Raw genomic sequence first — 26,335 nt, forward strand, 5'->3', positions numbered from 1 at the left:
CCATCCCACACTGCCTCCAGCTGGAGGAAGGAAGGGTTGAGAGACCAGGATTCACAGTGTCCCTGCCACACTGTGAACTTAGCCCTATCTTCCTTGTCTTCCTCATAGCCTCTAGCTCAGAGGAGGACCTGGACAAATGGATGATACATAGGCAACCACTCTAATGTTCCTCCTTGACTGTTCTCTAGAGCTACTTAGTAGAGACCAGAGTGTGTGGGGGGAAAGCACTGGTAAACTTCCACCTGTAGACAGAAGACCTCAGCAGCCTTCACCGTGGGATGCAGCACTTTCTTTATTGCCCATCCAGGGAACAGCCAAGCCAGCTCCATCTGCATTCTGGCTGCAGCATGTACATTAGGAGACTCAGGGGCCACAGTGTGGGACCGTGCACGCTGGCAAGGCACTGGTGGATGCTGGCAAGCAAGTGGACATGGATAGATGAGAATGACAACTCACAGATGTCCTGGCTTCTGCTGGCCCGGCTGCCAGCCACTGGACGCCATCACCCTTCTGCCTAGCATGTGTGTATTGTCACACAAAACATCTTGAAGCTTGCCATTAGTGAGAATTCAACAAAGAAGTAAGCTAAGAGAGAAGGAAACAGTGTCTCCTGGAATATACCGCACTCTGCCTGAAATAGGAAAACTATGTTTGCCAGGAAGCAGCAGCAGCAGGAAAGAAGTTATACCAAAAACTACTCATACACCACAGACATTAGAACCCTTACCTCAAAGAAACACTCATGTTCTGTTGGGTATTATGGACAGGTCTCTTGAAATTTTTCTAATAAAGACCAACAAACTTTCCCAGCAATGCCTCTGAGTACCGTGTGAATTCTGGTGTCTTGTGGGAAGTCAGGGTGCCTTCTTTGCATCCAAAGCTTTGGTTCCATTTTAGGAGGGCAGTGTGATGGTGACAAAGGTGTTCTGGTCATTTCTGCTCTGTTCTCAGTTCTGTGAAGTGAGGTGGATGTAATGTGCTGTGGGATGGGGTGCTCCATATGTGTGTGTAGCCTTTACTTTCCAACTTAGTTTTTTGCATCTCTCTTATGCTGATGAGCCATTCCTCTCAGCCTTCATTTGGTCACAGGACTGAGCCTTTGCCTACATCATCAGCTTTTTTGTCCTGCTCTAGCAGGATTAACTCTGTTCTTGCCACAGATGTCACTGTCACTCTGGAGTCCAGCCCAGTGCTCACAGGCCCGACCAGTTCACCCTCTTCCTTCTCTTCAGGGGAGAAACTTTCTCGGGCATCAAAAAAGGTGATTGTTTCTTCTTGAAGTTTTTGTTCTTCCAGCTCTGCCTCATCTTCAGTGCTTTTGCTTTTCTTGGTAGGAGATGAGGAGAACCCTAATTTGGGAAATCGGAACCAGCCTGCCTTCTCCTGTTTTTTAGGCAGTTCTGCCTCCGATCGTGCCTCAGGCTGTGATTGAATAGGAGCAGATCTCTGGATGTCATTTTTGGAATCGACACCTGTCTCATCAACAGAAGAGGAAAACCCAATATTTGGAAGCCAAAACCAGAGCAGACCAGATTTTTTACTTTCTGGTTTCTCTTTTGGATCCCTGCCTTCATCCACCAGTGGTGTGGTTGCCTCTTGGCTATCATCAGGGGGAAACTCAAGAATTTCTGCTGGCTCCTCATCTGAACAGCTGTCTGCAAGCTGATGGCCAGAAGGAAGTTCAGATGTGAGTGTTTGCTGTCCCAGTACATTGACGCTGGAAGAGATCATCTCAAATGGTTCTCCAGTGTCAGGCTGGAGATCTCCAGAAATGGAGTCTGCTCCTGGGGCAGCTTGTGTGGGAGCCTCGTCTGCGCCCTCCTGAGTCCTAGAGTGCTGAGTCACTGTTGTGTACACTCTAGCCTGTGTGTGGGGCTCTGGAATTTTCACCTTTAATAAGGAAAATCCATATGAAGGTGTTTGAATCTCTGATGCAGGGATCTCTGATTCCCGCACAATCTGAGTGGAAAAAGCCCTGGGTGCTGAGAGATCTACAAACTCTGGTGTCACTATGCTGTGTATAGTGACTTCTTGACTTTCAACCTGAGCACCCTGAATATGCACTCTGACCTTTGAAATTGGGGAAGCTTCCAAAGGCAGGTTAAGCTCCACAGGCTGCTCCCTGGGGACCCCAGCACCTGCCTTCAGGATGCTGGCTCCCCAGAGCCCTGGACTTTCCTTACAAAGGGCTATGTCAATATTTGCCTCTGGACACTGCACTTCCCTCACAGTGGGGATGAACACGTCATCCTTTGAGCTGGGGGCAGGGAAGGAGAACCTCGGTACCTTTAATTTGGGGAATTTGACAGTTAGTACAGAATCTTCCCACAGTTGATCCATATTAACCACAGAAATCTGGGATGGCATATCAGTACTTGAAGCTTTCAGTTTAAGTGGACCTTCAGGCTGGGATGACCATGTCTCTGTTTTATCCTCCATGCTGGCAAGGTCATGTCCTGGCTTGGAAAGAGGAGTCTCATCTATTTCTCCTGGAAGAACCTGGGTTTCTGGAAGCCTCATGCCAGGCATCTGAAAAGGGAGAGGTCCTTTGGTTGGATGGATCCTGATCTCAGAAGTGGAAAGCTCATCCCCAGTCATCCCAGCAGTGGAAAGGTGCAGCTTCAAGCCTGTGCTGTCAAGATCACACCTTAGAACATCTGTGGATGATTTGCTCTCAGAAGCTGTCACTTCTGCATCTGCCTCTGGGAGCTGTAGGGACATACTTGCCTCCATGTTTGACCCAGAAACAAGGAACTCTTTGACTCTAGCTGCTGCTTCATCCCCTGTTGCTGCCGGTGCCTGTGTCTGAGCCACTTCCAGCTTTCCATCCCCGCCTCTGTCCCTGGAAGAGCGCCTAAGGCTGGGCATGCGGAACTTGGGCATTTTAAACCAGCTTTCCTGCGAGTCCCTGGTCATGGCTTCCTCCTCTGGGCTTTCCACTGTGGGGACTTCAGCATCTGGTTTTCTACAGGATGGCTGGAGGGGGTCTTCAGGTGTGGGAGCTATCCCCTCCCCACAAGGCTGGCTTGCTGGGACATCGACGAGCCCACATCCTCTGCTGTCACCTTCGGTAGACAGATCATGTTTGGGAAGAGGCAGGTCAGCTTCAGACTGGCTCACCTGCCCCTTGGCCTTGGAGGATCTGAGATCAGGTTTGGCAAAGCCCAAACTGGGAATGCGGACCTGTGGACAGGGGAGGTTCACACCCTTACCTTCTGTGGCACTTGCTGTTGCACCAAGTCCTCCCCCACCACCGTCAGTGCTGGCCTTTTCTGTGTCTTGAAAGCTACCCCCTGCTGTGACACTAGAAAGAGAAGGATCCATGTCTCTCTGTGGCAGGCTGACCCCACTCTTAGAAGCCTTCATTTTGGGTAGTGCAAGTTTTGGCATGGCGAAGCCAGGCTTTGTGCTCCTTTCCTTCTCTCCATCCCTCTCAGGAGGCAGATCTATGTGCATGGCAGACTGCGGGGCCACTTCATCCTTGTCTAAAACCAGGCTGAGTTTTGAGTCTTCCACGCTGCATTCTGGGTCCACCTTTGGCCCTGCTTCCTTCTTCGGGGACCACCTAAATGATGGAAGCTTAATCTTAGGCATTTTGAAGGGACTCCCTTTCCCTTCGTGGTCAGTATCTTCAGAAGGGGCTTCTCCGGGGACCGCTACTGATGTCTGCAAGGAGGCCACAAGCTCTTCCGGGCCCTGGGACACAGAGGTGCCTGGGGATGGCAGATGGGTGCTTGGCAAGGGGCACTGCACTCCCTCTCCAGGGCTAAGAGGAGACATGACTGGGGCACCCGCTGCTGCATGTAAGTCTCCCTCAGGAACTGACATTTGGGGAACTGAAAACACAAACTTTGGTTTATAGAATTTAGGAAAAGACACCTGACCAAGAGAAACAGGAATCATGGAATTCAGTGGACCAGAGTGACTCTCGGTTTCAGATATTGGAACTCCCTCTGGAGGTTGCAGGTCAGCAGAGCACTCTGTCTTGGGAAGAGGAAACTCAGCCTGAGACCCAGAAGGAATTTCCAGAGCAAGCTCAGGGGCCAAGGCAGCTCTGGGAACGGTCACCTGGTATTTTGTAAGTGTAACACCCTCACAGGGAGAGAGAATAGAAGATTCAAAGTGAGGACCAGTGAGATCAATCCGGGATGATGGAAACCCAGTCAAACCAACCTCAGGCATCTGCATGGATGGCTCTGAACCACCCGAAACCTGCTGTAATTCACAACTTGAGGATTCTGAAGATAAGGGAATCGTGGAAAGACCTACGCTAGATTCTGCACCTGAGACTAAACTATCTTTAGCAGTTTTGGCAGAAGAAAATGAAACTTTGGGCATTTTTAAATGCAGTTTCTTAAACTTCGAATCCACTCCAGCTTCTCCAACAGCAAGCCCCAGGTTACTGTCGCGTGATGGATCATGAAGATCACCTTCACGAACAACAGACTCCACAATGGGAAATGCTGAAGTCTTCTCACGGAATGTAACATTTCCTTTGATTTCAGAGGATGACATGGAAATTTTCTTTGACGACCATTCCGCACCAGACGTGCTCAGTTTTTGCACTTGAAACTTGCTGTCTTTTGCAGCTAAATCCTCGTGGACCAGGGACAGGTCCCCCTCTAGCCCCGCGCCGTGAAACATCGCTCCTGGGGCCTGGATGTCCACCTCCGTGCTGGGCAGAGACACCTCCACGTCGGGGACCATCACTTCAGCCTTGAGGCTTTTCAGGTCCAGCTTGCGGCCCGTGACGTCCACCTGGGGACCCTTGAAACTGGGCATCTGCAGCTTGAGCAGGTGCCCTTTGAGGCTGGCTCCCTCGGGCACGTGGCCCTCCAGGAGCTTCACGTCCACCTGGCCAGCCTGGACCTCGAGGTCAGCGGAAGGGGGCTGAAAGCTCAGGTCACTGGTCTTGAGGTCGCCCTGCACGGAGGGGAGGCTCACGTCGGCCTCCACCTTTGGCACAGACACGTCCACTGAGGCCTCAATGGACTTCGCTGGGGCCGACACCCCAAACGACGGCATCTTGAACTTGGGCATTTTGAACTTGCTGTCTTTAGTGGTCACGTCCTTTTCAGCCAGGGACAGGTGCCCCTCCAGCCCCCTGGTGTCCAGCTTGGCTCCCGTGGCCTGGACATCCACCTCCACGCTGGGCAGAGACACCTCCATGTCGGGGACCGTCACCTCTGCCTTGGGGCCTTTCAGGTCCAACTTGGGGCCCTTGACATCCACCTGGGGGCCCTTGAGGTCTACCTTGGGCATCTTGAAACTGGGCATCTGCACCTTGGGCAGGGGCCCTTTGAGGCCGGCTCCCTCGGGCATGTGGCCCTCAGGGAGCTTCATGTCCACCTGGACAGCCTGGACCTCCAGCTCGGCGGAAGGGGACTGAATGCTGAGGTCAGTGGTCTTGAGGTCCCCCTGCATGGAAGGGAGGCTCACATCGGCCTCCAGCTTTGGCACGGACATGTCCACCAAGGGCTCGATGGACTTGCCTGGGGCCGACACCCCAAAGGACGGCATCTTGAACTTGGGCATTTTGAACTTGCTGTCTTTCACGGTCACGTCCTTGTCAGCCAGGGACAGGTCCCCCTCCAACGGTGCACTGTCCAGCTTGGCTCCCGGGGCCTGGATGTCCACCTCCATGCTGGGCAGAGACACATCCACGTCGGAGGTCATCACTTCCGCCTTGGGGCTTTTCAGGTCTAGCTTGGGGCCCTTGAGGTCTACTTTGGGCATCTTGAAACTGGGCATCTGCACCTTGGGCAGGTGCCCTTTGAGGCTGGCTCCCTCGGGCACATGACCCTCTGGGACCTTCACGTCCACCTGGACAGCCTGGACCTCCAGCTCAGTGGAAGAGGGCTGAATGCTGAGGTCCGTGGTCTTGAGGTCCCCCTGCGTGGAGGGGAGGCTCATGTCGGCCTCCACCTTCGGCACAGACACGTCCACCGAGGCCTCCATGGACTTGCCTGGGGCGGACAGCCCGAATGATGGCATCTTGAACTTGGGCATTTTGAATTTGCTGTCTTTGGCGGTCACGTCCTTGTCAGCCAGGGATAGGTCCCCCTCCAGCCGCGTGCCATCCAGTTTGACTCCTGGGGCCTGGACATCCACCTCCACGCTGGGCAGAGACACCTCCACGTCGGGGGCCGTCACCTCGGCCTTGGGGCCTTTCAGGTCCAGCTTGGGGCCCTTGATATCCACCTGGGGGCCCTTGAGGTCCACTTTGGGCATCTTCAAACTGGGCATCTGCACCTTGGGCAGGTGCCCTTTGAGGCTGGCTCCATCGGGCACATGGCCCTCAGGGAGCTTCACATCCACCTGGACAGCCTGGACATCCAGCTCGGCAGAAGGGGGCTGAATGCTGAGGTCCGTGGTCTTGAGGTCCCCCTGCATGGAGGGCAGGCTCACGTTGGCCTCCACCTTTAGCAGGGACATGTCCACTGAGGCCTCGATGGACTTGCCTGGTGTTGACACCCCAAAGGACGGCATCTTGAACTTGGGCATTTTGAACTTGCTGTCTTTCCCGGTCACATCCTTGTCAGCCAGGGACAGTTCCCCCTCCAGCCGTGCGCTGTCCAGCTTGGCTCCTGGGGCCTGGATGTCCACCTCCACGCTGGGCAGAGACACATCCACGTCGGGGGTCATCACTTCCGCCTTGGGGACCTTGATATCCACATGGGGGCCTTTGAGGTCCACTTTGGGCATCTTGAAACTGGGCATCTGCACCTTGGGCAGGTGCCCTTTGAGGCCAGCTCCCTCGGGCACGTGGCCCTCAGGAAGCTTCACGTCCACCTGGACAGCCTGGACATCCAGCTCGGCGGAAGGGGGCTGAATGCTGAAGTCAGTGGTCTTGAGGTCCCCCCGCATGGAGGGGAGGCTCACGTTGGCCTCCACCTTTGACACAGACACGTCCACCGAGGCCTCGATGGACTTGTCTGGGGCTGACACCCCAAAGGACGGCATCTTGAACTTGGGCATTTTGAACTTGCTGTCTTTCACGGTCACGTCCTTGTCAGCCAGGGACAGTTCCCCCTCCAGCTGTGCGCCATCCAGCTTGGCTCCTGGGGCCAGGATGTCCACCTCCACGCTGGGCAGAGACACCTCCACATCGGGGGCCGTCACCTCGGCCTTGGGGCCTTTCAGGTCCAGCTTGGGGCCCTTGACGTCCACCTGGGGGCCTTTGAGGTCCACTTTGGGCATCTTCAAACTGGGCATCTGCACCTTGGGCAGGTGCCCTTTGACGCCGGCTCCCTCGGACAAGTGGCCCTCTGGGAGTGTCATGTCCACCTGGACAGCCTGGACCTCCAGGTCAGCGGAAGGGGGCTGAATGCTGAGGTCACTGGTCTTCAATTCCCCCTGCATGGAGGGGAGGTTCACATCGACCTCCACCTTCGGCACAGACACGTCCACTGAGGCCTCGATGGACTTGCCTGGGGCCGACACCCCGAAGGATGGCATCTTGAACTTGGGCATTTTGAATTTGCTGTGTTTGGTGGTCACATCCTTGTCGGCCAGGGACAGTTCCCCCTCCAGCCGTGCGCCGTCCAGCTTGGCTCCCGGGTCCTGGATTTCCACCTCCACACTGGGCAGAGACACCTCCAAGGCGGGGCCGGACACCTCCGACTTGGGGCCTTTCAGGTCCAGCTTGGGGCCCTTGATATCCACCTGGGGGCCTTTGAGGTCCACTTTGGGCATCTTCAAACTGGGCATCTGCACCTTGGGCAGGTGCCCTTTGACGCCGGCTCCCTCGGGCAAGTGGCCCTCTGGGAGCGTCATGTCCACCTGGACAGCCTGGACTTCCAGGTCGGCGGATGGGGGCTGAATGCTGAGGTCCGTAGTCGTGAGGTCCCCCTGCATGGAGGGGAGGCTCACGTCGGCCTCCACCTTTGGCGCAGACAGGTCAACTGAGGCCTCCATGGACTTGCCTGGGGCGGAGAGCCCGAACGATGGCATCTTGAACTTGGGCATTTTGAATTTGCTGTCTTTGGCGGTCACGTCCTTGTCAGCCAGGGATAGGTCCCCCTCCAGCCGTGCGCCATCCAGTTTGACTCCTGGGGCCTGGACATCCACCTCCGTGCTGGGCAGAGACATCTCCACGTCGGGGGCCGTCACCTCTGCCTTAGGGCCTTTCAGGTCCAGCTTGGGACCCTTGATGTGCACCTGGGGGCCCTTGAGGTCCACTTTGGGCATCTTGAAACTGGGCATCTCCACCTTGGGCAGGTGCCCTTTGACGCCGGCTCCCTCGGGCAGGTGGGCCTCTGGGAGCGTCATGTCCACTTGGCCAGCCTGGACTTCCAGGTCAGCGGAAGGGGGCTGAATGCTTATGTCCGTGGTCTTGAGACCCTCCTGCATGGAGACGAGGCTCACGTCGGCCTCCACCTTCGGCGCAGACACGTCCACCGAGGCCTCGATGGACTTGCCTGGGGCCGACACCCCGAAGGAAGGCATCTTGAACTTGGGCATTTTGAACTTGCTGTCTTTCGCAGTCACATCCTTGTCAGCCAGGGACAGTTCCCCCTCCAGCCGTGTGCCGTCCACCTTGGCTCCTGGGGCCTGGATGTCCACCTCCACGCTGGGCAGAGACACATCCACGTCAGGGGTCATCACCTCCGCCTTGGGGCCTTTCAGGTCCAGCTTGGGGCCCTTGACGTCCACTTTGGGCATCTTGAAACTGGGCATCTGCACCTTGGGCAGGTGCCCTTTGAGGCCAGCTCCCTCGGGCACATGGCCCTCCAGGAGCTTCACGTCCACCTGGACAGCCTGGACCTCCAGCTCAGCGGATGGGGGCTCAATGCTGAGGTCAGTGGTCTTGAGGTCCCCCTGAATGGAGGGGAGGCTCAGTTCGGCCTCCACCTTTGGTGTAGACACGTCCATCGAGGCCTCGATGGACTTGCCTGTGGCCGACACCCCGAAGGACGGCATCTTGAACTTGGGCATTTTGAACTTGCTGTCTTTGCTGGTCAAGTCCTTGTCGGCTACAGACAGGTCCTCCTCCATCCGTGTGTGGTCCAGCTTGGCTCCCGGGACCTGGATGTCCACCTCCACACTGGGCAGAGACACCTCCACGTCGGGAGCGGTCACCTCGGCCTTGGGGCCTTTCAGGTTCAGCTTGGGGCCCTTGACGTCCACCTGGGGGCCCTTGAGGTCCACTTTGGGCATCTTGAAACTGGGCATCTCCACCTTGGGCAGGCGCCCTTTGATGCCGGCTCCCTCGGGCAGGTGGCCCTCCGGGAGCGTCATATCCACCTGGACAGCCTGGACTTCCAGGTCGGCAGAAGGGGGCTGAATGCTGAGGTCTGTGGTCTCGAGGTCCCCCTGCATGGAGGGGAGGCTCACGTCGGCCTCCACCTTCGGCGCAGGAACGTCCACCAAGGCCTCGATGGACTTGCCTGGGGCCGACACCCCGAAGGATGGCATCTTGAACTTGGGCATTTTGAATTTGCTGTGTTTGGTGGTCACGTCCTTGTCGGCCAGGGACAGTTCCGCCTCCAGCTGGGCATCATCCAACTTGGCTCCCAGGGCCTGGATGTCCACCTCCACGCTGGGCAGAGACACCTCCATGTCGGGGGCTGTCACCTCGGCCTTGGGGCCTTTCAGGTCCAGCTTGGGGACCTTGATATCCACCTGGGGGCCTTTGAGGTCCACTTTGGGCATCTTCAAACTGGGCATCTGCACCTTGGGCAGGTGCCCTTTGAGGCCAGCTCCCTCGGGCACGTGGCCCTCAGGAAGCTTCACGTCCACCTGGACAGCCTGGACATCCAGCTCGGCGGAAGGGGGCTGAATGCTGAGGTCAGTGGTCTTGAGGTCCCCCTGCATGGAGGGGAGGCTCACGTTGGCCTCCACCTTTGACACAGACACGTCCACCGAGGCCTCGATGGACTTACCTGGGGCTGACACCCCAAAGGACGGCATCTTGAACTTGGGCATTTTGAACTTGCTGTCTTTCGCGGCCACGTCCTTGTCAGCCCGGGACAGTTCCCCCTCCAGCCGTGTGCCATCCAGCTTGGCTCCTGGGACCTGGATGTCCACCTCCACGCTGGGCAGAGACACATCCACGTCAGGGGTCATCACTTCCACCTTGGGGCCTTTCAGGTCCACCTTGGGGCTCTTGACGTCCACCTGGGGGCCTTTGAGGTCCACTTTGGGCATCTTCAAACTGGGCATCTGCACCTTGGGCAGGTGCCCTTTGACGCCGGCTCCCTCGGGCAAGTGGCCCTCCGGGAGTGTCATGTCCACTTGGCCAGCCTGGACCTCCAGGTCGGAGGAAGGGGGCTGAATGCTGAGGTCAGTGGTCTTGAGGTCCCCCTGCATGGAGGGGAGGCTCACATCGGCCTCCACCTTCGGCACAGACACGTCCACTGAGGCCTCAATGGACTTGCCTGGGGCCGACACCCCGAAGGATGGCATCTTGAACTTGGGCATTTTGAATTTGCTGTGTTTGGTGGTCACGTCCTTGTCGGCCAGGGACAGGTCCCCCTCCAGCCGTGCGCCATCCAGCTTGGTTCCCGGGTCCTGGATTTCCACCTCCACACTGGGCAGAGACACCTCCAAGGCGGGGCCGGACACCTCCGACTTGGGGCCTTTCAGGTCCAGCTTGGGGCCCTTGATATCCACCTGGGGGCCTTTGAGGTCCATTTTGGGCATCTTCAAACTGGGCATCTGCACCTTTGGTGGGTGCCCTTTGACGCCGGCTCCCTCGGGCAAGTGGCCCTCCGGGAGTGTCATGTCCACCTGGACAGCCTGGACTTCCAGGTCAGCGGATAGGGGCTGAATGCTGAGGTCCGTGGTCTTGAGGTCCCCCTGCATGGAGGGGAGGCTCAGGTCAGCCTCCACCTTCGGCGCAGACAGGTCAACTGAGGCCTCCATGGACTTGCCTGGGGTGGACAGCCCGAACGATGGCATCTTGAACTTGGGCATTTTGAATTTGCTGTCTTTGGCGGTCACGTCCTTGTCAGCCAGGGACAGGTCCCCCTCCAACCGCGCACCATCCAGTTTGACTCCTGGGGCCTGGACATCCACCTCCACGCTGGGCAGAGACACCTCCACGTCGGGGGCCGTCACCTCTGCCTTGGGGCCTTTCAGGTCCAGCTTGGGACCCTTGATGTGCACCTGGGGGCCCTTGAGGTCCACTTTGGGCATCTTGAAACTGGGCATCGGTACCTTGGGCAGGTGCCCTTTGAGGCCAGCTCCCTCGGGCACGTGGCCCTCCGGGAGCTTCATGTCCACCTGGACATCCTGGACCTCCAGCTCAGCGGATGGGGGCTCAATGCTGAGGTCAGTGGTCTTGAGGTCCCCTGGCATGGAGGGTAGGCTCACGTCGGCCTCCACCTTTGGCGCAGACACGTCCACCGTGGCCTCGATGGACTTGCCTGGGGCCGACACCCCAAAGGACAGCATCTTGAACTTGGGCATTTTGAACTTGCTGTCTTTTGCGGTCAAGTCCTTGTTGGCTACAGACAGGTCCCCCTCCATCTGCGTGTGGTCCACCTTGACTCCTGGGGCCTGGATGTCCACCTCCATGCTGGGAAGAGACACCTCCACGTTGGGGGCCGTCACCTCCACCTTGGGGCCTTTCAGGTCCAGCGTGGGGCCCTTGATGTCCACCTGGGGGCCTTTGAGGTCCACTTTGGGCATCTTCAAACTTGGCATCTCCACCTTGGGCAGGTGCCCTTTGACGCCGGCTCCTTCGGGCACGTGGCCTTCTGGGAGCGTCACGTCCAGCCGGACAGCCTGGACCTCCAGGTCAGCGGAAGGGGCCTGAATGCTGAGGTCAGTGGTCTTGAGGTCCCCTTGCATGGAGGGGAGGCTCACGTCGGCCTCCACCTTTGGCACAGACACGTCCACTGAGGCCTCGATGTACTTGCCTGGGGCCGACACCCCGAAGGATGGCATCTTGAACTTGGGCATTTTGAACTTGCCGTCTTCGGCGGTCACGTGCTTGTCAGCTAGGGACAGGTCCCCCTCCATCCCTGCACCGTCAAGCTTGGCCGCTGGGGCCTGGATATCCACCTCCATGGTGGGCAGAGACACCTCCACGTCGGGGGCCATCACCTCCACCTTGGGGCCTTTCAGGTCCAGCTTGGGGCCCTTGATGTGCACCTGGGGGCCCTTGAGGTCCACTTTGGGCATCTTCAAACTGGGCATCTCCACCTTGGGCAGGTGCCCTTTGAGGCCGGCCCCTTCGGCCATGTGGCCTTCTGGGAGCATCACGTCCACCCGGACAGCCTGGACCTCCAGGTCAGCGGAAGGGGGCTGAATGCTGAGGTCAGTGGTCTTGAGGTCCCCCTGAATGGAGGGGAGGCTCAGTTCGGCCTCCACCTTTGGTGTAGACACGTCCATCGAGGCCTCGATGGACTTGCCTGGGGCCGACACCCCGAAGGACGGCATCTTGAACTTGGGCATTTTGAACTTGCTGTCTTTGGTGGTCACATCCTTGTGGGCCAGGGACAGGTCCCCCTCCAGCCCCATGCCGTCCAGTTTGGCTGCTGGGGCCTGGACGTCAACCTCCACGCTGGGCAGAGACACCTCCATGTCGGGGGCCATCTCCTCCACCTTGGAGCCCTTCAGGTCTAGCTTGGGGCCCTTGATGTGCACCTGGGGGCCCTTGAGGTCCACTTTGGGCATCTTGAAACTGGGCATCTCCACCTTGGGCAGGTGCCCTTTGACGCCGGCTCCCTCGGGCAGGTGGCCCTCCGGGAGCATCATGTCCACTTGGCCAGCCTGGACCTCCAGATCGGTGGAAGGGGGCTGAATGCTTATGTCCGTGGTCTTGATGTCCACCTTTGGCGCAGACACGTCCACTGAAGCCTCCATGGACTTGCCTGGGGCGGACAGCCCGAATGATGGCATCTTGAACTTGGGCATTTTGAATCTGCTGTCTTTGGTGGTCACGTCCTTGTTGGCCAGGGACAGGTCCCCCTCCAGCCGCACGCCATCCAGTTTGACTCTTGGGGCCTGGATGTCCACCTCCACGCTGGGCAGAGACACCTCCACATCGGGGGCCGTCACCTCCGCCTTGGGGCCTTTCAGGTCCAGCTTGGGGCCCTTGATATCCACCTGGGGCCCTTTGAGGTCCACTTTGGGCATCTTCAAACTTGGCATCTCCACCTTGGGCAGGTGTCCTTTGAGTCTGGCTCCCTCGGGCACGTGGTCCTCTGGTAGCGTCACATCCACCTGGACAGCCTGGACCTCCAGGTCAGCGGAAGGGGGCTGAATGCTGAGGTCCGTGGTCTTGAGGTCCCCCTGCCTGGAGGGGAGGCTCACGTTGGCCTCCATCTTTGGCACAGACACGTCCACCGAGGCCTCGATGGACTTGCCTGGGTCCGACACCCCGAAGGATGGCATCTTGAACTTGGGCATTTTGAACTTGCCGTCTTTGGCGGTCACATCCTTGTCGGCTAGGGACAGGTCCCCCTCCATCCCTGCACTGTCCAGCTTGGCCGCCAGGGCCTGGATGTCCACCTCTATGCTGGGCAGAGACACCTCCCCGTCAGGGGCCGTCACCTCCGCCTTGGGGCCTTTCAGGTCCAGCTTGGGGCCCTTGATGTGCACCTGGGGGCCCTTGAGGTCCACTTTGGGCATCTTGAAACTGGGCATCTCCACCTTGGGCAGGTGCCCTTTGACGCCGGCTCCCTCGGGCTGGTGGGCCTCTGGGAGCATCATGTCCACTTGGCCAGTCTGGACTTCCAGGTCGCCGGAAGGGGGCTGAATGCTTATGTCCGTGGTCTTGAGACCCCCCTGCATGGAGACGAGGCTCACGTTGGCCTCCACCTTCGGCGCAGACACGTCCACCGAGGCCTCGATGGACTTGCCTGGGGCCGACACCCCGAAGGAAGGCATCTTGAACTTGGGCATTTTGAACTTGCTGTCTTTCGCAGTCACATCCTTGTCAGCCAGGGACAGTTCCCCCTCCAGCCGTGTGCCGTCCAGCTTGGCTCCTGGGGTCTGGATGTCCACCTCCACGCTGGGCAGAGACACATCCACGTCGGGGGTCATCACTTCCGCCTTGGGGCCTTTCAGGTCCAGCTTGGGGCCCTTGACGTCCACTTTGGGCATCTTGACACTGGGCATCTGCACCTTGGGCAGGTGCCCTTTGAGGCCAGCTCCCTCAGGCACGTGGCCCTGCGGGAGCTTCACGTCCACCTGGACAGCCTGGACCTCCAGCTCAGCGGATGGGGGCTCAATGCTGAGGTCAGTGGTCTTGAGGTTCCCCTGCATGGAAGGGAGGCTCACGTCGGCCTCCATCTTTGGCACAGACACGTCCACCGAGGCCTCCAGGGACTTGCCTGGGGCCGACACCCCAAAGGACGGCATCTTGAACTTGGGCATTTTGAACTTGCTGTCTTTGGAGGTCACGCCCTTGTCGGCCAGGGACAGGTCCCCCTCCAGCCGCACAGCATCCAGCTTGACTCCTGGGGTCTGGATGTCCACCTCCATGCTGGGCCGAGACACCTCCACGTCGGGGGCCGTCACCTCCGCCTTGGGGCCTTTCAGGTCCAGCGTGGGGCCCTTGATGTCCACCTGGGGGCCTTTGAGGTCTACTTTGGGCATCTTCAAACTGGGCATCTCCACCTTGGGCAGGTGCCCTTTGAGGCCGGCTCCTTCGGGCATGTGGCCTTCTGGGAGCGTCACGTCCACCTGGACAGCCTGGACCTCCAGGTCAGCGGAAGGGGGCTGAATTCTGAAGTCAGTTGTCTTGAGGTCCCCCTGCATGGAGGGGAGGCTCACGTCGGCCTCCACCTTTGGCACAGACACGTCCACCGAGGCCTCGATGGACTTGCCTGGGGCCGACACCCCCAAGGATGGCATCTTGAACTTGGGCATTTTGAATTTGCTGTGTTTGGTGGTCACGTCCTTGTCAGCCAGGGACAGTTCCCCCTCCAGCTGGGCATCATCCAGCTTGGCTCCTGGGGCCTGGATTTCCACCTCCATGCTGGGACGGGACACCTCCACGTCAGGGGCCGTCACCTGCACCTTGGGGTCCTTCAGGTCCAGCTTGGGGCCCTTGATATCCACCTGGGGGCCCTTGAGGTCCACTTTGGGCATCTTCAAACTGGGCATATGCACCTTCGGTAGGTGCCCTTTGAGGCCGGCTCCATTGGGCACGTGGCCCTCAGGGAGCTTCATGTCCACCTGGACAGCCTGGACCTCCAGGTCAGCGGAAGGGGGCTGAATGCTGAGGTCAGTGGTCTTGAGGTCCCCCTCCATGGAGGGAAGGCTCGTGTTGGCCTCCACCTTTGGCACGGATACGTCCACCGAGGCCTCGATGGACTTGCCTGGGGCCGACACCCCAAAGGACGGCATCTTGAACTTGGGCATTTTGAACTTGCTGTCTTTCGTGGTCACATCCTTGTCAGCCAGGGACAGTTCCCCCTCCAGTCGTGCGCTGTCCAGCTTGGCTCCTGGGGCCTGGATGTCCACCTCCACGCTGGGCAGAGACACCTCCATGTCGGGGGCTGTCACCTCCGCCTTGGGGCCTTTCAGGTCCAGCTTGGGGCCCTTGATATCCACCTGGGGGCCTTTGAGGTCTACTTTGGGCATCTTGAAACTGGGTATCTGCACCTTGGGCATGTGCCTTTTGAGGCTGGCTTCCTCGGGCAGGTGGTCCTCCGGGAGTGTAACGTCCATTTGGCCAGCCTGGACCTCCAGGTCGGCGGGTGGTGGCTGAATGCTGAGGTCTGTGGTCTTGAGGTCCCCTTGAATGGATGGGAGGCTCACGTCAGCCTCCACCTTTGGGGCAGACATGTCCACTGAGGCCTCCATGGACTTGCCTTGGGCGGACAGTCCGAAAGATGGCATCTTGAACTTGGGCATTTTGAATTTGCTGTCTTTGGCGGTCATGTCCTTGTCGGCCAGGGACAGGTCCCCCTCCAGCTGCACGCCATCCAGCTTGACTCCTGGGGTCTGGTGGTCCACCTCCACGCTGGGCAGAGACACCTCCACATCAGGGGCCGTCACCTCCGCCTTGGGGCCTTTCAGGTCCAGCTTGGGGCCCTTGATATCCACCTGGGGCCCTTTGAGGTCCACTTTGGGCATCTTCAAACTTGGCATCTCCACCTTGGGCAGGTGCCCTTTGAGTCTGGCTCCCTCGGGCACGTGGCCATCCGGTAGCATCACATCCACCTGGACAGCCTGGACCTCCAGGTCAGCGGATGGGGGCTGAATGCTGAGGTCAGTGGTCTTGAGGTCCCCCTGCATGGAGGGGAGGCTCACGTTGGCCTCCATCTTTGGCACAGACACGTCCACCGAGGCCTCGATGGACTTGCCTGGGGCCGACACCCCGAAGGATGGCATCTTGAACTTGGGCATTTTGAACTTGCTGTCTTTGGCAGTCACATCCTTGTCAGCTAGGGACAGGTCCCCCTCCATCCCTGCACCGTCCAGCTTGGCCGCCGGGGCCTGGATGTCCACCTCCATGCTGGGCAGAGACACCTCCCTGTCAGGGGCCGTCACCTCCGCCTTGGGGCCTTTCAGGTCCAGCTTGGGGCCCTTGATGTGCACCTGGGGGCCCTTGAGGTCCACTTTGGGCATCTTGAAACTGGGCATCTCCACCTTGGGCAGGTGCCCTTTGACGCCGGCTCCCTCGGGCAGGTGGGCCTCTGGGAGCGTCATGTCCACTTGGCCAGCCTGGACTTCCAGGTCAGCAGAAGGGGGCTGAATGCTTTTGTCCGTGGTCTTGAGACCCCCCTGCATGGAGACGAGGCTCACGTCGGCCTCCACCTTCGGTGCAGACACGTCCACCGAGGCCTCAATGGACTTGCCTGGGGCCGACACCCCGAAAGAAGGCATCTTGAACTTGGGCATTTTGAACTTGCTGTCTTTCGCAGTCACATCCTTGTCAGCCAGGGACAGTTCCCCCTCCAGCCGTGTGCCGTCCAGCTTGGCTCCTGGGGCCTGGATGTCCACCTCCACGCTGGGCAGAGACACATCCACGTCAGGGGTCATCACCTCCGCCTTGGGGCCTTTCAGGTCCAGCTTGGGACCCTTGACGTCCACTTTGGGCATCTTGAAACTGGGCATCTGCACCTTGGGCAGGTGCCCTTTGAGGCCAGCTCCCTCGGGCACGTGGCCCTCCGGGAGCTTCACGTCCACCTGGACAGCCTGGACCTCCAGCTCAGCAGATGGGGGCTCAATGCTGAGGTCAGTGGTCTTGAGGTCCCCCTGCATGGAAGGGAGGCTCACGTCGGCCTCCATCTTTGGCACAGACACGTCCACCGAGGCCTCCAGGGACTTGCCTGGGGCCGACACCCCAAAGGATGGCATCTTGAACTTGGGCATTTTGAACTTGCTGTCTTTGGTGGTCACGCCCTTGTCGGCCAGGGATAGGTCCCCCTCCAGCCGCACAGCATCCAGCTTGACTCCTGGGGTCTGGATGTCCACCTCCATGTTGGGGAGAGACACCTCCACGTCGGGGGCCGTCACCTCCGCCTTGGGGTACTTCAGGTCCAGCGTGGGGCCCTTGATATCCACCTGGGGGCCTTTGAGGTCTACTTTGGGCATCTTCAAACTGGGCATCTCCACCTTGGGCAGGTGCCCTTTGAGGCCGGCTTCCTCGGGCAGGTGGCCCTCCGGGAGCGTAACATCCACCTGGACAGCCTGGACCTCCAGGTCAGCGGAAGGGGGCTGAATGCTGAGGTCAGTGGTCTTGAGATCCCCCTGCATGGAGGGGAGGCTCACGTCGGCCTCCATCTTTGGCACAGACATGTCCACCGAGGCCTCGATGGACTTGCCTGGGGCCGACATCCCGAAGGATGGCATCTTGAACTTGGGCATTTTGAACTTGCTGTCTTTGGTGGCCACATCCTTTTCTTTCAGAATTTGTTCCTTTTTCAGGGGTTTTTGGTCATGTGTTAATTGTAATTTTGTTTCGTTTGTCATTGAGTCTCTATCTTCCTTATCTTTTAGTCCGGCCTCCATGCCTCCCTGTTCTCTTCTGTCGGCTGTTGCTATGGCCTGTCCTGCCCTTTCCTGCTCTGTGTCTTGTGTGGCTTTTTCTCTCCCTGTCTTTGCCTGCTTGCTTGGCGACCATCCTAAGGATGGTATCTTGAACTTGGGCATTCTCATCTGTCCTTCTCTGTCTTCCCCGACCTTGTCCTGTTCCTGGGTGATCCTTGTCCTCTGTAGTCCTTCTCCATCTCCTTCACCGTCTTGTGCTTCTGCATGTGTGGCTAGTTCCCTGCCTGGTTCCCACCCTGCTCCTTCCACCTCCTCAACATTGAGGCCAGTACCCACTTTTGAGTACAGGTCCTGTCCTTTCCCTCGCTGTGGGGCACTAATGCGCCTTTCTCTTTCTGGCTCTTTTTCGGTGGAAAATGCAAATTTTGGTGTCTTTAAATCGTGTACTCGCACCCTAATTTTGGGTGGGCCGATCTGTGTGCCTCCTTCAGTTGTGTCTCTCAAGGACAGTCTGGCGATCCCAATTTCCAGGCTCTGCAGTCCCTCACCTTCACCCTCCCAGCTCATTCCAGGAGTTGGCTGGGCCCTGGGCTTCCTCTGGGCCACTGCTGTCTCCTGTGCCTGCCCCTCCAGGGTCTTTCTGTGGAACCTGGCTGCCCTGAGTCCCCCTTCCTCAGGGGTTCCCTCACAAGCTCTAGGGTCACCCAGCTCTGTGGGCAACTGTGTCACTTCTCGATCCTGTTCTGCCCTCTCCTCTCTCCTGCTGCCTGTGGCAGCCCCAGTGTCCTCAAGGCTATCACCCCAGGGCCCCAACTCTTCCAGGACCCCAGCACGGCCCACCCCTCTCTGGGACCCCCTGCCTGGCTCTCCTGTTGATGAAGGGCCCTGTCCCGAGCCTGTCCTGAATCTCAGGTTGAGGAACTTCCGCCTCCTCTGGCTGCCCGGCCCTGCCTTCTGCTCTTGGCGCTCCACTGCGAGCTGGGCCTCTGTGTCTGTGCTTGTAGGGGACACGTCATGTGCGTCCCTGGGCTCGTAGGCCTCTGACGAGCTGTGTGACCTCTGGGGTCCCGGCCCCCGCTTGCTCTTTATGGATTGAAATTTTGGCCAAGAGAGCCTCTCCCTCTGGGTCTGCCTGCCTCTCCCCACCCTGGGTTTGGAGATGAGTCTCTCTTGGTCCCCATCTCCTTCCAGAGTTTTCGTGGGGGTCTCTCTGCATCCATCAGCGACATCCGTGTCCTAAAACATAGGGAGAGGGAATCTGTTGGAACCAGTCCAAGAAGCCTGAGACCCTGGCCCAGGGACAGATGGATTGGGAGTGCTATCCCCTCCCAGGCTCAGCCAGCAGGGTAGTGAAGCCAGCTGGGGCCCTGCCCCACAGGCATGGTGGTCTCACCTCCTTCTCCTTGCCCTGTGGGCCATGCTGGGCATCGCTGGAGGCCCACTCTTCATCCTGTGGAGCAGGGAGCTGCCGTCTGATTTTGAACTGAACCCTGTAAGGCTCTGAGTACTGAAGGATTTTGAGAGCATCTTCATATTTTATGTTGTCAAAGAACACGGTTGCACTGAGCAGCTGATCCCCTAGACCAAGAAAGAGCAGCCCCAGGGCCAGGTGTGTGAATGAGATGGGGTCTGCTGTCTTGCCTTGGCTGGCGAGGAGGGGCCCAGGGGCATGAATGGGGGGATCCCACTGAGTCTGCCCCACCAGTCCCCCACCGAGTGTCTCAGGCACAGGGAAGGTAGATGGGGTCCCCCATTTTACTAGATGCAGTGGGTGATCCCAGCCTCAAGCAGCTGAGCAGAGACGTGAGGAGGTCGTCCTAGGCTCCAGGTGTGGCTCCTATCCCCCTCAATGCCCCCCTCCAGGTCCCTCCCATTCTGGTGGGGAGAATGGGGACCCCAGGGATGGAACTGCCATGGCACCTTCTCTCAAGTTGAAAAGCTTGGCAGCTGAGGAGTCCTTCAGCACTTGCTTGACAAAGATCCCCTTGTCCCCACCGCCTGTGACACTGTAGCCACTGGCTCCCGCCTCCACCTCTGTCTTCAGCGTCACCTCTGTTGCCTCCTGCATGGACTGGAGCAGAAGCACATCAGGGCCATGGTGAGCATGTGCCAGTTCCACCGTAAGCATCCCTGCTGGGGCCTGAGTCTCCAGAGGATGGGCACCCCACCATCCTTCCCATCAGCCCGGACAACACAGAGCAGTGTGGGGCACCCACCGGGTGGGCTCAGCTAGCTGTGTCTGAGCTCTGGAGGAAGCCAGCTGGAAGCTTCCAGAACTCTTGTCCCCACCCCAACCTGCCAGGACTTAGGCACAGCCTGTCCATGCCACCAGGCCCAGCAGGGCACCAGGAACAGGGCAGAACGACTTCTGCTTTCCCTGTGGCCAGAGGTTCCCTTTTCAGCTCCTTTGTGCATTCTTCACAAACACGTGAAGTATGAATTGTGTGCAAGGCACCTGATGCTCAAGACAAGGAAGAACAGCAATGCTAAGGAAAATACGGGACATTGGGTGCAGGCTGCCAGACCTGGGACAGGATGGGGCCTGTGTCCTGTAGAGCTCTTGGACTGCTGGGGCGTCCAGGGAAAAAAAAAAGAATAGTTGCTTTAGAGGCAGTGTCCCCTCATCACCGGGTGCTAGCAGAGTCTAGCACCTTCCATAGTTACATGGCCTGGGTGCTGACTGGCCCTTTCAGCCCCGTGACTTGAATACGCAACAGACACCAGCACTACCCCATTGTACAGAGGAGGAAATTGAGGTCTGCACAGCCAGGTCTACCTGGCTGGGAGCTTGGCTATGCATCAAACTCTACACCAGGGAGGAGTGGGGAGGGTCAGAACCAGATTTAGCCTTCTGGAGCCCCTGCGTTTCCCCAGGCCCGACAAGGGGGACAAGAACACCCCTCCTCCCCAGGGCACCGGGCACACTGCCAGCCTCTTTGCTCCTCCCCCGCCTGCTCTGACCTCAAACTCTCTGGCTGGATCCTTTGTGGACGGACACACCTCTGTGACCCTCAGCTCCTTCTGTACCCACCTCTGGACGACTCATCCTGAAAAATGTCCGTGAGTCCCCTGAATCCCGCTTCCACCAGGATCTCCGTCTCCCAGCGGAACCTTGCCTGCCGGGAGCGTCTTCCTGCAGCCACAAGTGTTGGGAGTTAGACACCTGCCCCAGCTCAGGGACAGGGAGGGGCACAGGTAGGCTGGTGCCAGACCAGGAGCCCTCCCTTCAGAGGGGCCCAGAACCTCCAACATGCAGCTGTGTGCAGAGGGAGCCGGGTCCCTCCAGGCACATCCACAGAGAAAAGGCAACTCTTGGCCTTCCTGCTTCCTGACAGGGCCCAGCCTACAGCCCACAGCACCCACAGGGAAGCCCCACAGCAACTGGAGTTTCGTACGGTGGGAGATAAGAAATTCAAATTGTACAAAAAGGAATCCTTTCATAGACATGGCTCCTCTGATCCCTTCCCCAAGTCCTTGTCTCCAGAGGTGGCCATGGGGCCTTGTCCCCAAAGACAGCATGAGTGTGTTACACAGGTTCAGGTATGCACACAACCTGTGCCCCTGAAACACACAGTAACACGAGGCCTGTCCGCATCAGCCCACACACATGCTCACAAGAGCTGCAGGGCACCTCCATCCCACTGTGCCCTGGCCAGTCGCAGGGAGGAACCCAAGGGCACAGAGGAGTCTGAGAGGACATCTGAGTGGGCACTGCCCAGTGGGCAGCGAGGCAGGGCGGCAGGGCTGCACAGACATGAGTGAGCTGCCCACACAGGGCAATGCAGGGGGAGAGCTGGGTGCCTGTGGGGCTCTGCCCAGCAGGCTCACCTGGAGTCCAAAGTCAGCAGCCTCAGTCGTGTATTCGTAGACAGGTGAGGACCCCTGTGGCCGTGGTCGAATGACCTCATCTGCAGGCCCTTCAGTCACCTGACAGGAGAGAATCCACTTACTTTTGCCACTCAGTTCTCCCAGGGCCCAGGGAGAATGGGGACAGGGTATGAGGAGGACACACTTCCTCCTGCTGTCACTTACAGAGTGGTCATCTTCAGTTTCTGCATCTGGCTCCCTGGGCTGCAGCTGTCGGCCAGACACTGCAGAGAGAGTGGCTGTCAGTGGAGATAAGCAGGCTGGGGGAGCAGATCGGGGCCCGGGGGAGGGAGCCAGGAGTGTATGTACACTGTGGAGGTGGCGTAGTCCTGTCCTGGACACTGGATCTGAGAGCAAATTCAGGGGCCAGGGGAGGATCCACAGCTATTGGGCTGGAGAGGCTGTGGCATGAAGTCACGTAGCAGTGAATTGAGACTGGACTTATTCCAAGTTGGAACAGATTTAGTCCAAGAAAGTTACTAAACAAACACAAGGTGTTAGTTATTGTATAACCACACCCTGGGAGGATCAGAATCCAGAATTGCTAGAATGTATTATCTAAAATGTCCAGCAGCCAGCAAAAAATTACAAGTTACGCAAAGAAACAAGAATGTATGATCCATACTGAGAAAAAAAGCAGTGAATGGAAAGTATCTCTAAATGTCCATCAGTGTTGGGTTTAATACAGACTTCAAAGAAACTATTAAAAGTTTGTTCAGGCTGGGCGCGGTGGCTCACACCTGTAATCCCAAGACTTTGGGAGGCCGAGGAAGGTATATCACCTGAGGTCGGGAGTTCAAGACCAGCCTGACCAACATGGAGAAACCCCATCTCCACTAAAAATACAAAATTAGCCGGGCATGGTGGCACATGCCTGTAATCCCAGCTACTCAGGAGGTTGAGGGAGGAGAATTGCTTGAACCTGGGAGGTGGAGGTTGCAGTGAGCCGAGATTGCACCATTGTACTCCAGCCTGGGCAACAAGAATGAAACTCCATCTCAAAAAGAAAAAAAAAAGAGTTTGTTCAAAACACACAAAAAAAACCACGTTTAAAAAATTAATGGAAAATATGTTAACAATAACTCAATGAAGAAAGAATCTCATAAAGAAATAAAACTTATTTTTTAAAAGGCAAGCAAAAATTCTGGAGTTGAAAATTTACTACTGGGGTTCACCAATAGATTTGAGACACCAGAATTATTATCAACTTGTAGATTAATATAAATTAACCAATTTGAAGAACGGGGGTCAGGAGGAAGACTGATTGAAGAAAAACAGAGCCTCAGAGCATTAACCATAAGATAAAGAGACAGAAGAGAGAGTTGAAGAAGTGATGGCTGAAAACAATCTGCAGAATCCAAGAAGCTCGACAAAACCTAAGCAGGAGAAACACAGAGATCCACACCTGGACACATCATAGTCAAAATGCTCAAGAGAAAGGGACCTATCACATAATAAGGGCATAAAAATACAACTAACATCTGAATCACATCAAAACCGTAGAGGCCACAAGAAAGTGGAGCAGTATATTCAAAGGGCTGAAAGAAAATGTTGTCAACGAAGAATTTGATATTAAGCAATCTATCCTTCAAAAATAAAGGCAAAATAGTCTGGGCATGATGGCTTATGCCTGTAATCCCAGCACTTTGGGAGGCTGAGGTGGGACGATAGCTCGAGCCCAAAAATTCAAGGCCAGCCTGAGCAATATAGTAAGAGCTCATCTCTACAGTTTTTTTTTTTTTTTTTTTTGAGACGGAGTCTCACTCTGTCACCCAGGATGAAGTGTAGTAGCACGATCTTGACTCACTGCAACCTCTGCCTTCCGAGTTCAAGTAATTCTTCTGCCTCAGCCTCCCGAGTAGCTGGGACTACAGGCACGCGCTACCATGCCCCGCTAATTTTTGTATTTTTAGTAGAAATGGGGTTTCACCATGGTGGCCAGGCTGGTCTCAAACTCTTGACCTCATGATCCACCTGCCTCAGCCTCCCAAAGTGCTGGGATTACAGGCGTGAGCTACCGCGTCCGGCCCAAAATTTTTTTAAAAAATTAGCGGGTCATGGTGGTGCATGCCTATAGTCCCAGCTGCTCAGGAGGCTGAGGCAGGAGGATAGCTTAAGCCTGAGAGGTTGAGGCTGCAGTGAGCTGTGATTGCACCACCTCACTCCAGTCAGGCAGAGCAAGACTCTGTCTCAAAAAAATAAAAATTTAAATTTTAAAAAAGGCAAAATAAAGGCATTCCCAAATGAACAAAGACTTGGAAATCTCATTGCTAGCAAATCTGCCTTACAAGATATACTAAAGAAGCTCTTCGGACTGAAAGGAACTAATACCAGACAGTAAGTCAAATGCACAGGAAGAAATGAAGAATGCAAAAAATGGTAAATATGTAGGCAAATATAAAAGACTCTGAATATATATTGTCCTCATTTTATTTCTTAACTTCTTTCAAAAACAGAGGATTGTATAAAGCAAGGATTGACAAACTTTTCTTGAAAAAAGGCAATATAGTAAATATTTTAAACTTAACAGGCCACATGATCTCTGTTGTATGTCTGCAGCTATAATACAGAAGCAGCTATAGAGTATAGATAATATGTAAATAAATGAGCATAACTGTTTCAACAAAACTTTACTTGTAAAACAAAAAGGAGGCTGGATTTAGAAGACAGGCAATAGTCTGTGAAGCACTTATATAAGGCAACAATTCGAACACCATATTGTTAGGATTATAACATATATAGATGCAGTATATATGTGACAATAATAGCAACAAGGAGTGGGAGGAGAGGGTATACAGTTAGCCTTTCATATCAGTGGTTTCTGTGTCCTGAGTTCAATGAAACTTGGGTCAAAAATGTCCTTCCAAAAATTGCATCTATACTGAACATGCACAGACTTTTTTTCTTGTCATTATTCCCTAACCAATAGAGTATACCAGCTGTTTACATAGCATTTACATTACATTAGGTATTACAAGTAATCTAGAGACAATTTAAAGTATTGGAGAGGGAAGATGTATGTAGGTTATTTGCAAACACTACATCGCTTTATAGAAGGACTTGAGCATCCTTGAATTTTGGTATCCGAGGGAGTTCCTAGAAGCAATCCCTCATGGATGCTGAGGGACAAGTGTACCTTCGACCAAAGTTTCTATAATTTCCCAGAATTAAGCTGGCATTGCCTGGGGCTGGGAGTGGGAAGGGAGATTGATTGTAAGTGGGGTTGAGAAAATTTGGAAGGTGATGGAGGTGTTTCAGAACTGGATTGTGGTGATGTTTGCACAACTCTATAAGGTTAGTAAAATGATTGAATTATACATTTACAATGGGTGGGTTCTATGGTTTCTAAACTATACCTCAATGAAACTGTAAAAGAAAAAGGTAATTAACTGTATAAAACAAAAATAAGTCAGCACGGTGGCTTACACCTGTAATCCCAGCACTTTGGGAGGCCTAGGAGAGTAGATCACTTGAGGCCAGGAGTTTGAGACCAGCCTGGTCAACATGGTGAAACGCTGTCTCTACTAAAAATGCAAAAATTAGCTGGGCATGGTGGTGCACGTCTGTAATCCCAGCTATTCAAGAAGCAGAGGCAGGAGAATCACTTGAACCCAGGAGGCAGAGGTTGCAGTGAACTGAGATCCTTCCACTGCACTCCAACCTCAGCAACAGACCAAGACTCTGTCTCCAAAAAAAAATAACAAATAAAATAAAATGTATCTTAGAATTTTACAAATATAGAAGTAAAGCATATGACGGAATGGGGATGGAGTGCAGAAGTTGCTGTTGTGAAGATCTTACATTATACTTGAAGTAGGACAATCTTACTTGAAATTATACTGTAATCAGTTAAATATTCAGAGTATAAACCATAATGCAACCATTTAAAAAAAAAAAGATGTATAGGTAATAAACCAATAGTGGAACTAAGATGGAATAGTAGGCTGGGCACAGTGGCTTGCGCCATAATCCCAGCACTTTAAGAGACCGAGGAAGGAGGATCACTTGAGGCCAGGAGTTTGAGACTAGCCTGGGCAACACAGTGAGACCTTATCTCTAGAAAATATTAAAAAGTTAGCCACGCATGGTGGTGCACATCTGTAGTCCCAGCTACTCAGGAGGTTGAGGTAGAAGGATCACTTGAGCCCAGGAGGTTGAGGCTACAGTGAGCCGAGATCGTGCCACTGCCCTCCAGCCGGGGTGACAAAGCAAGACCCTATCTCAAAAAACAAATAAAAAAACACCTAGATCTCCTTTTTAAAACACTGAAGTAAAAACCGGCAAAACTGAAAGGAGAAATAAATCCATAATTATTATACAATAGGATATTTTAACACTGTTAGGAAATGATAACCTTACAAAGTAGAATAGGTGAAGATACAAAACACTTGAAGCACCCATCAACCAACGAGACCAAACTGGCACTAGGAGAACACTCCAGACAGCAGCCGGAGCATGCTGCTCTCAGGTGCACAGGGGACAGTCACTGAGACAGTCCCCATGCTGGCTCAGAAACCTGCCTCAACAAATTTAAAATCACTTCAATCATCCTAGATCTCTTCTCTGACCCCCA

The 26,335-nt window shown here is 55.7% G+C and overlaps 1 protein-coding gene across 1 annotated transcript in view; it reads right to left on the minus strand.

Annotated features, from left to right (window-relative positions):
• Positions 1-274: 274 nt before the first annotated feature.
• AHNAK2 (AHNAK nucleoprotein 2) overlaps positions 275-26,335 on the minus strand; it is a 42,167-nt gene continuing 16,106 nt past the window's right edge. Inside the window, exons 2-7 of the mRNA XM_073011377.1 lie at positions 21,928-21,986; positions 21,724-21,822; positions 20,927-21,028; positions 19,816-19,966; positions 19,289-19,473; positions 275-19,131 (exon numbers count right to left, since the gene is read on the minus strand). Of these exons, the coding sequence (XP_072867478.1) occupies positions 1,084-19,131; positions 19,289-19,473; positions 19,816-19,966; positions 20,927-21,028; positions 21,724-21,822; positions 21,928-21,986 (18,644 nt within the window). The 3' untranslated portion in view covers positions 275-1,083. The remainder of the gene's footprint in view (positions 19,132-19,288; positions 19,474-19,815; positions 19,967-20,926; positions 21,029-21,723; positions 21,823-21,927; positions 21,987-26,335) is intronic.

This window comes from Chlorocebus sabaeus, chromosome 24 (genome assembly GCF_047675955.1).
Source record: "Chlorocebus sabaeus isolate Y175 chromosome 24, mChlSab1.0.hap1, whole genome shotgun sequence".
In the NCBI taxonomy this organism is placed as follows: domain Eukaryota; kingdom Metazoa; phylum Chordata; class Mammalia; order Primates; family Cercopithecidae; genus Chlorocebus; species Chlorocebus sabaeus.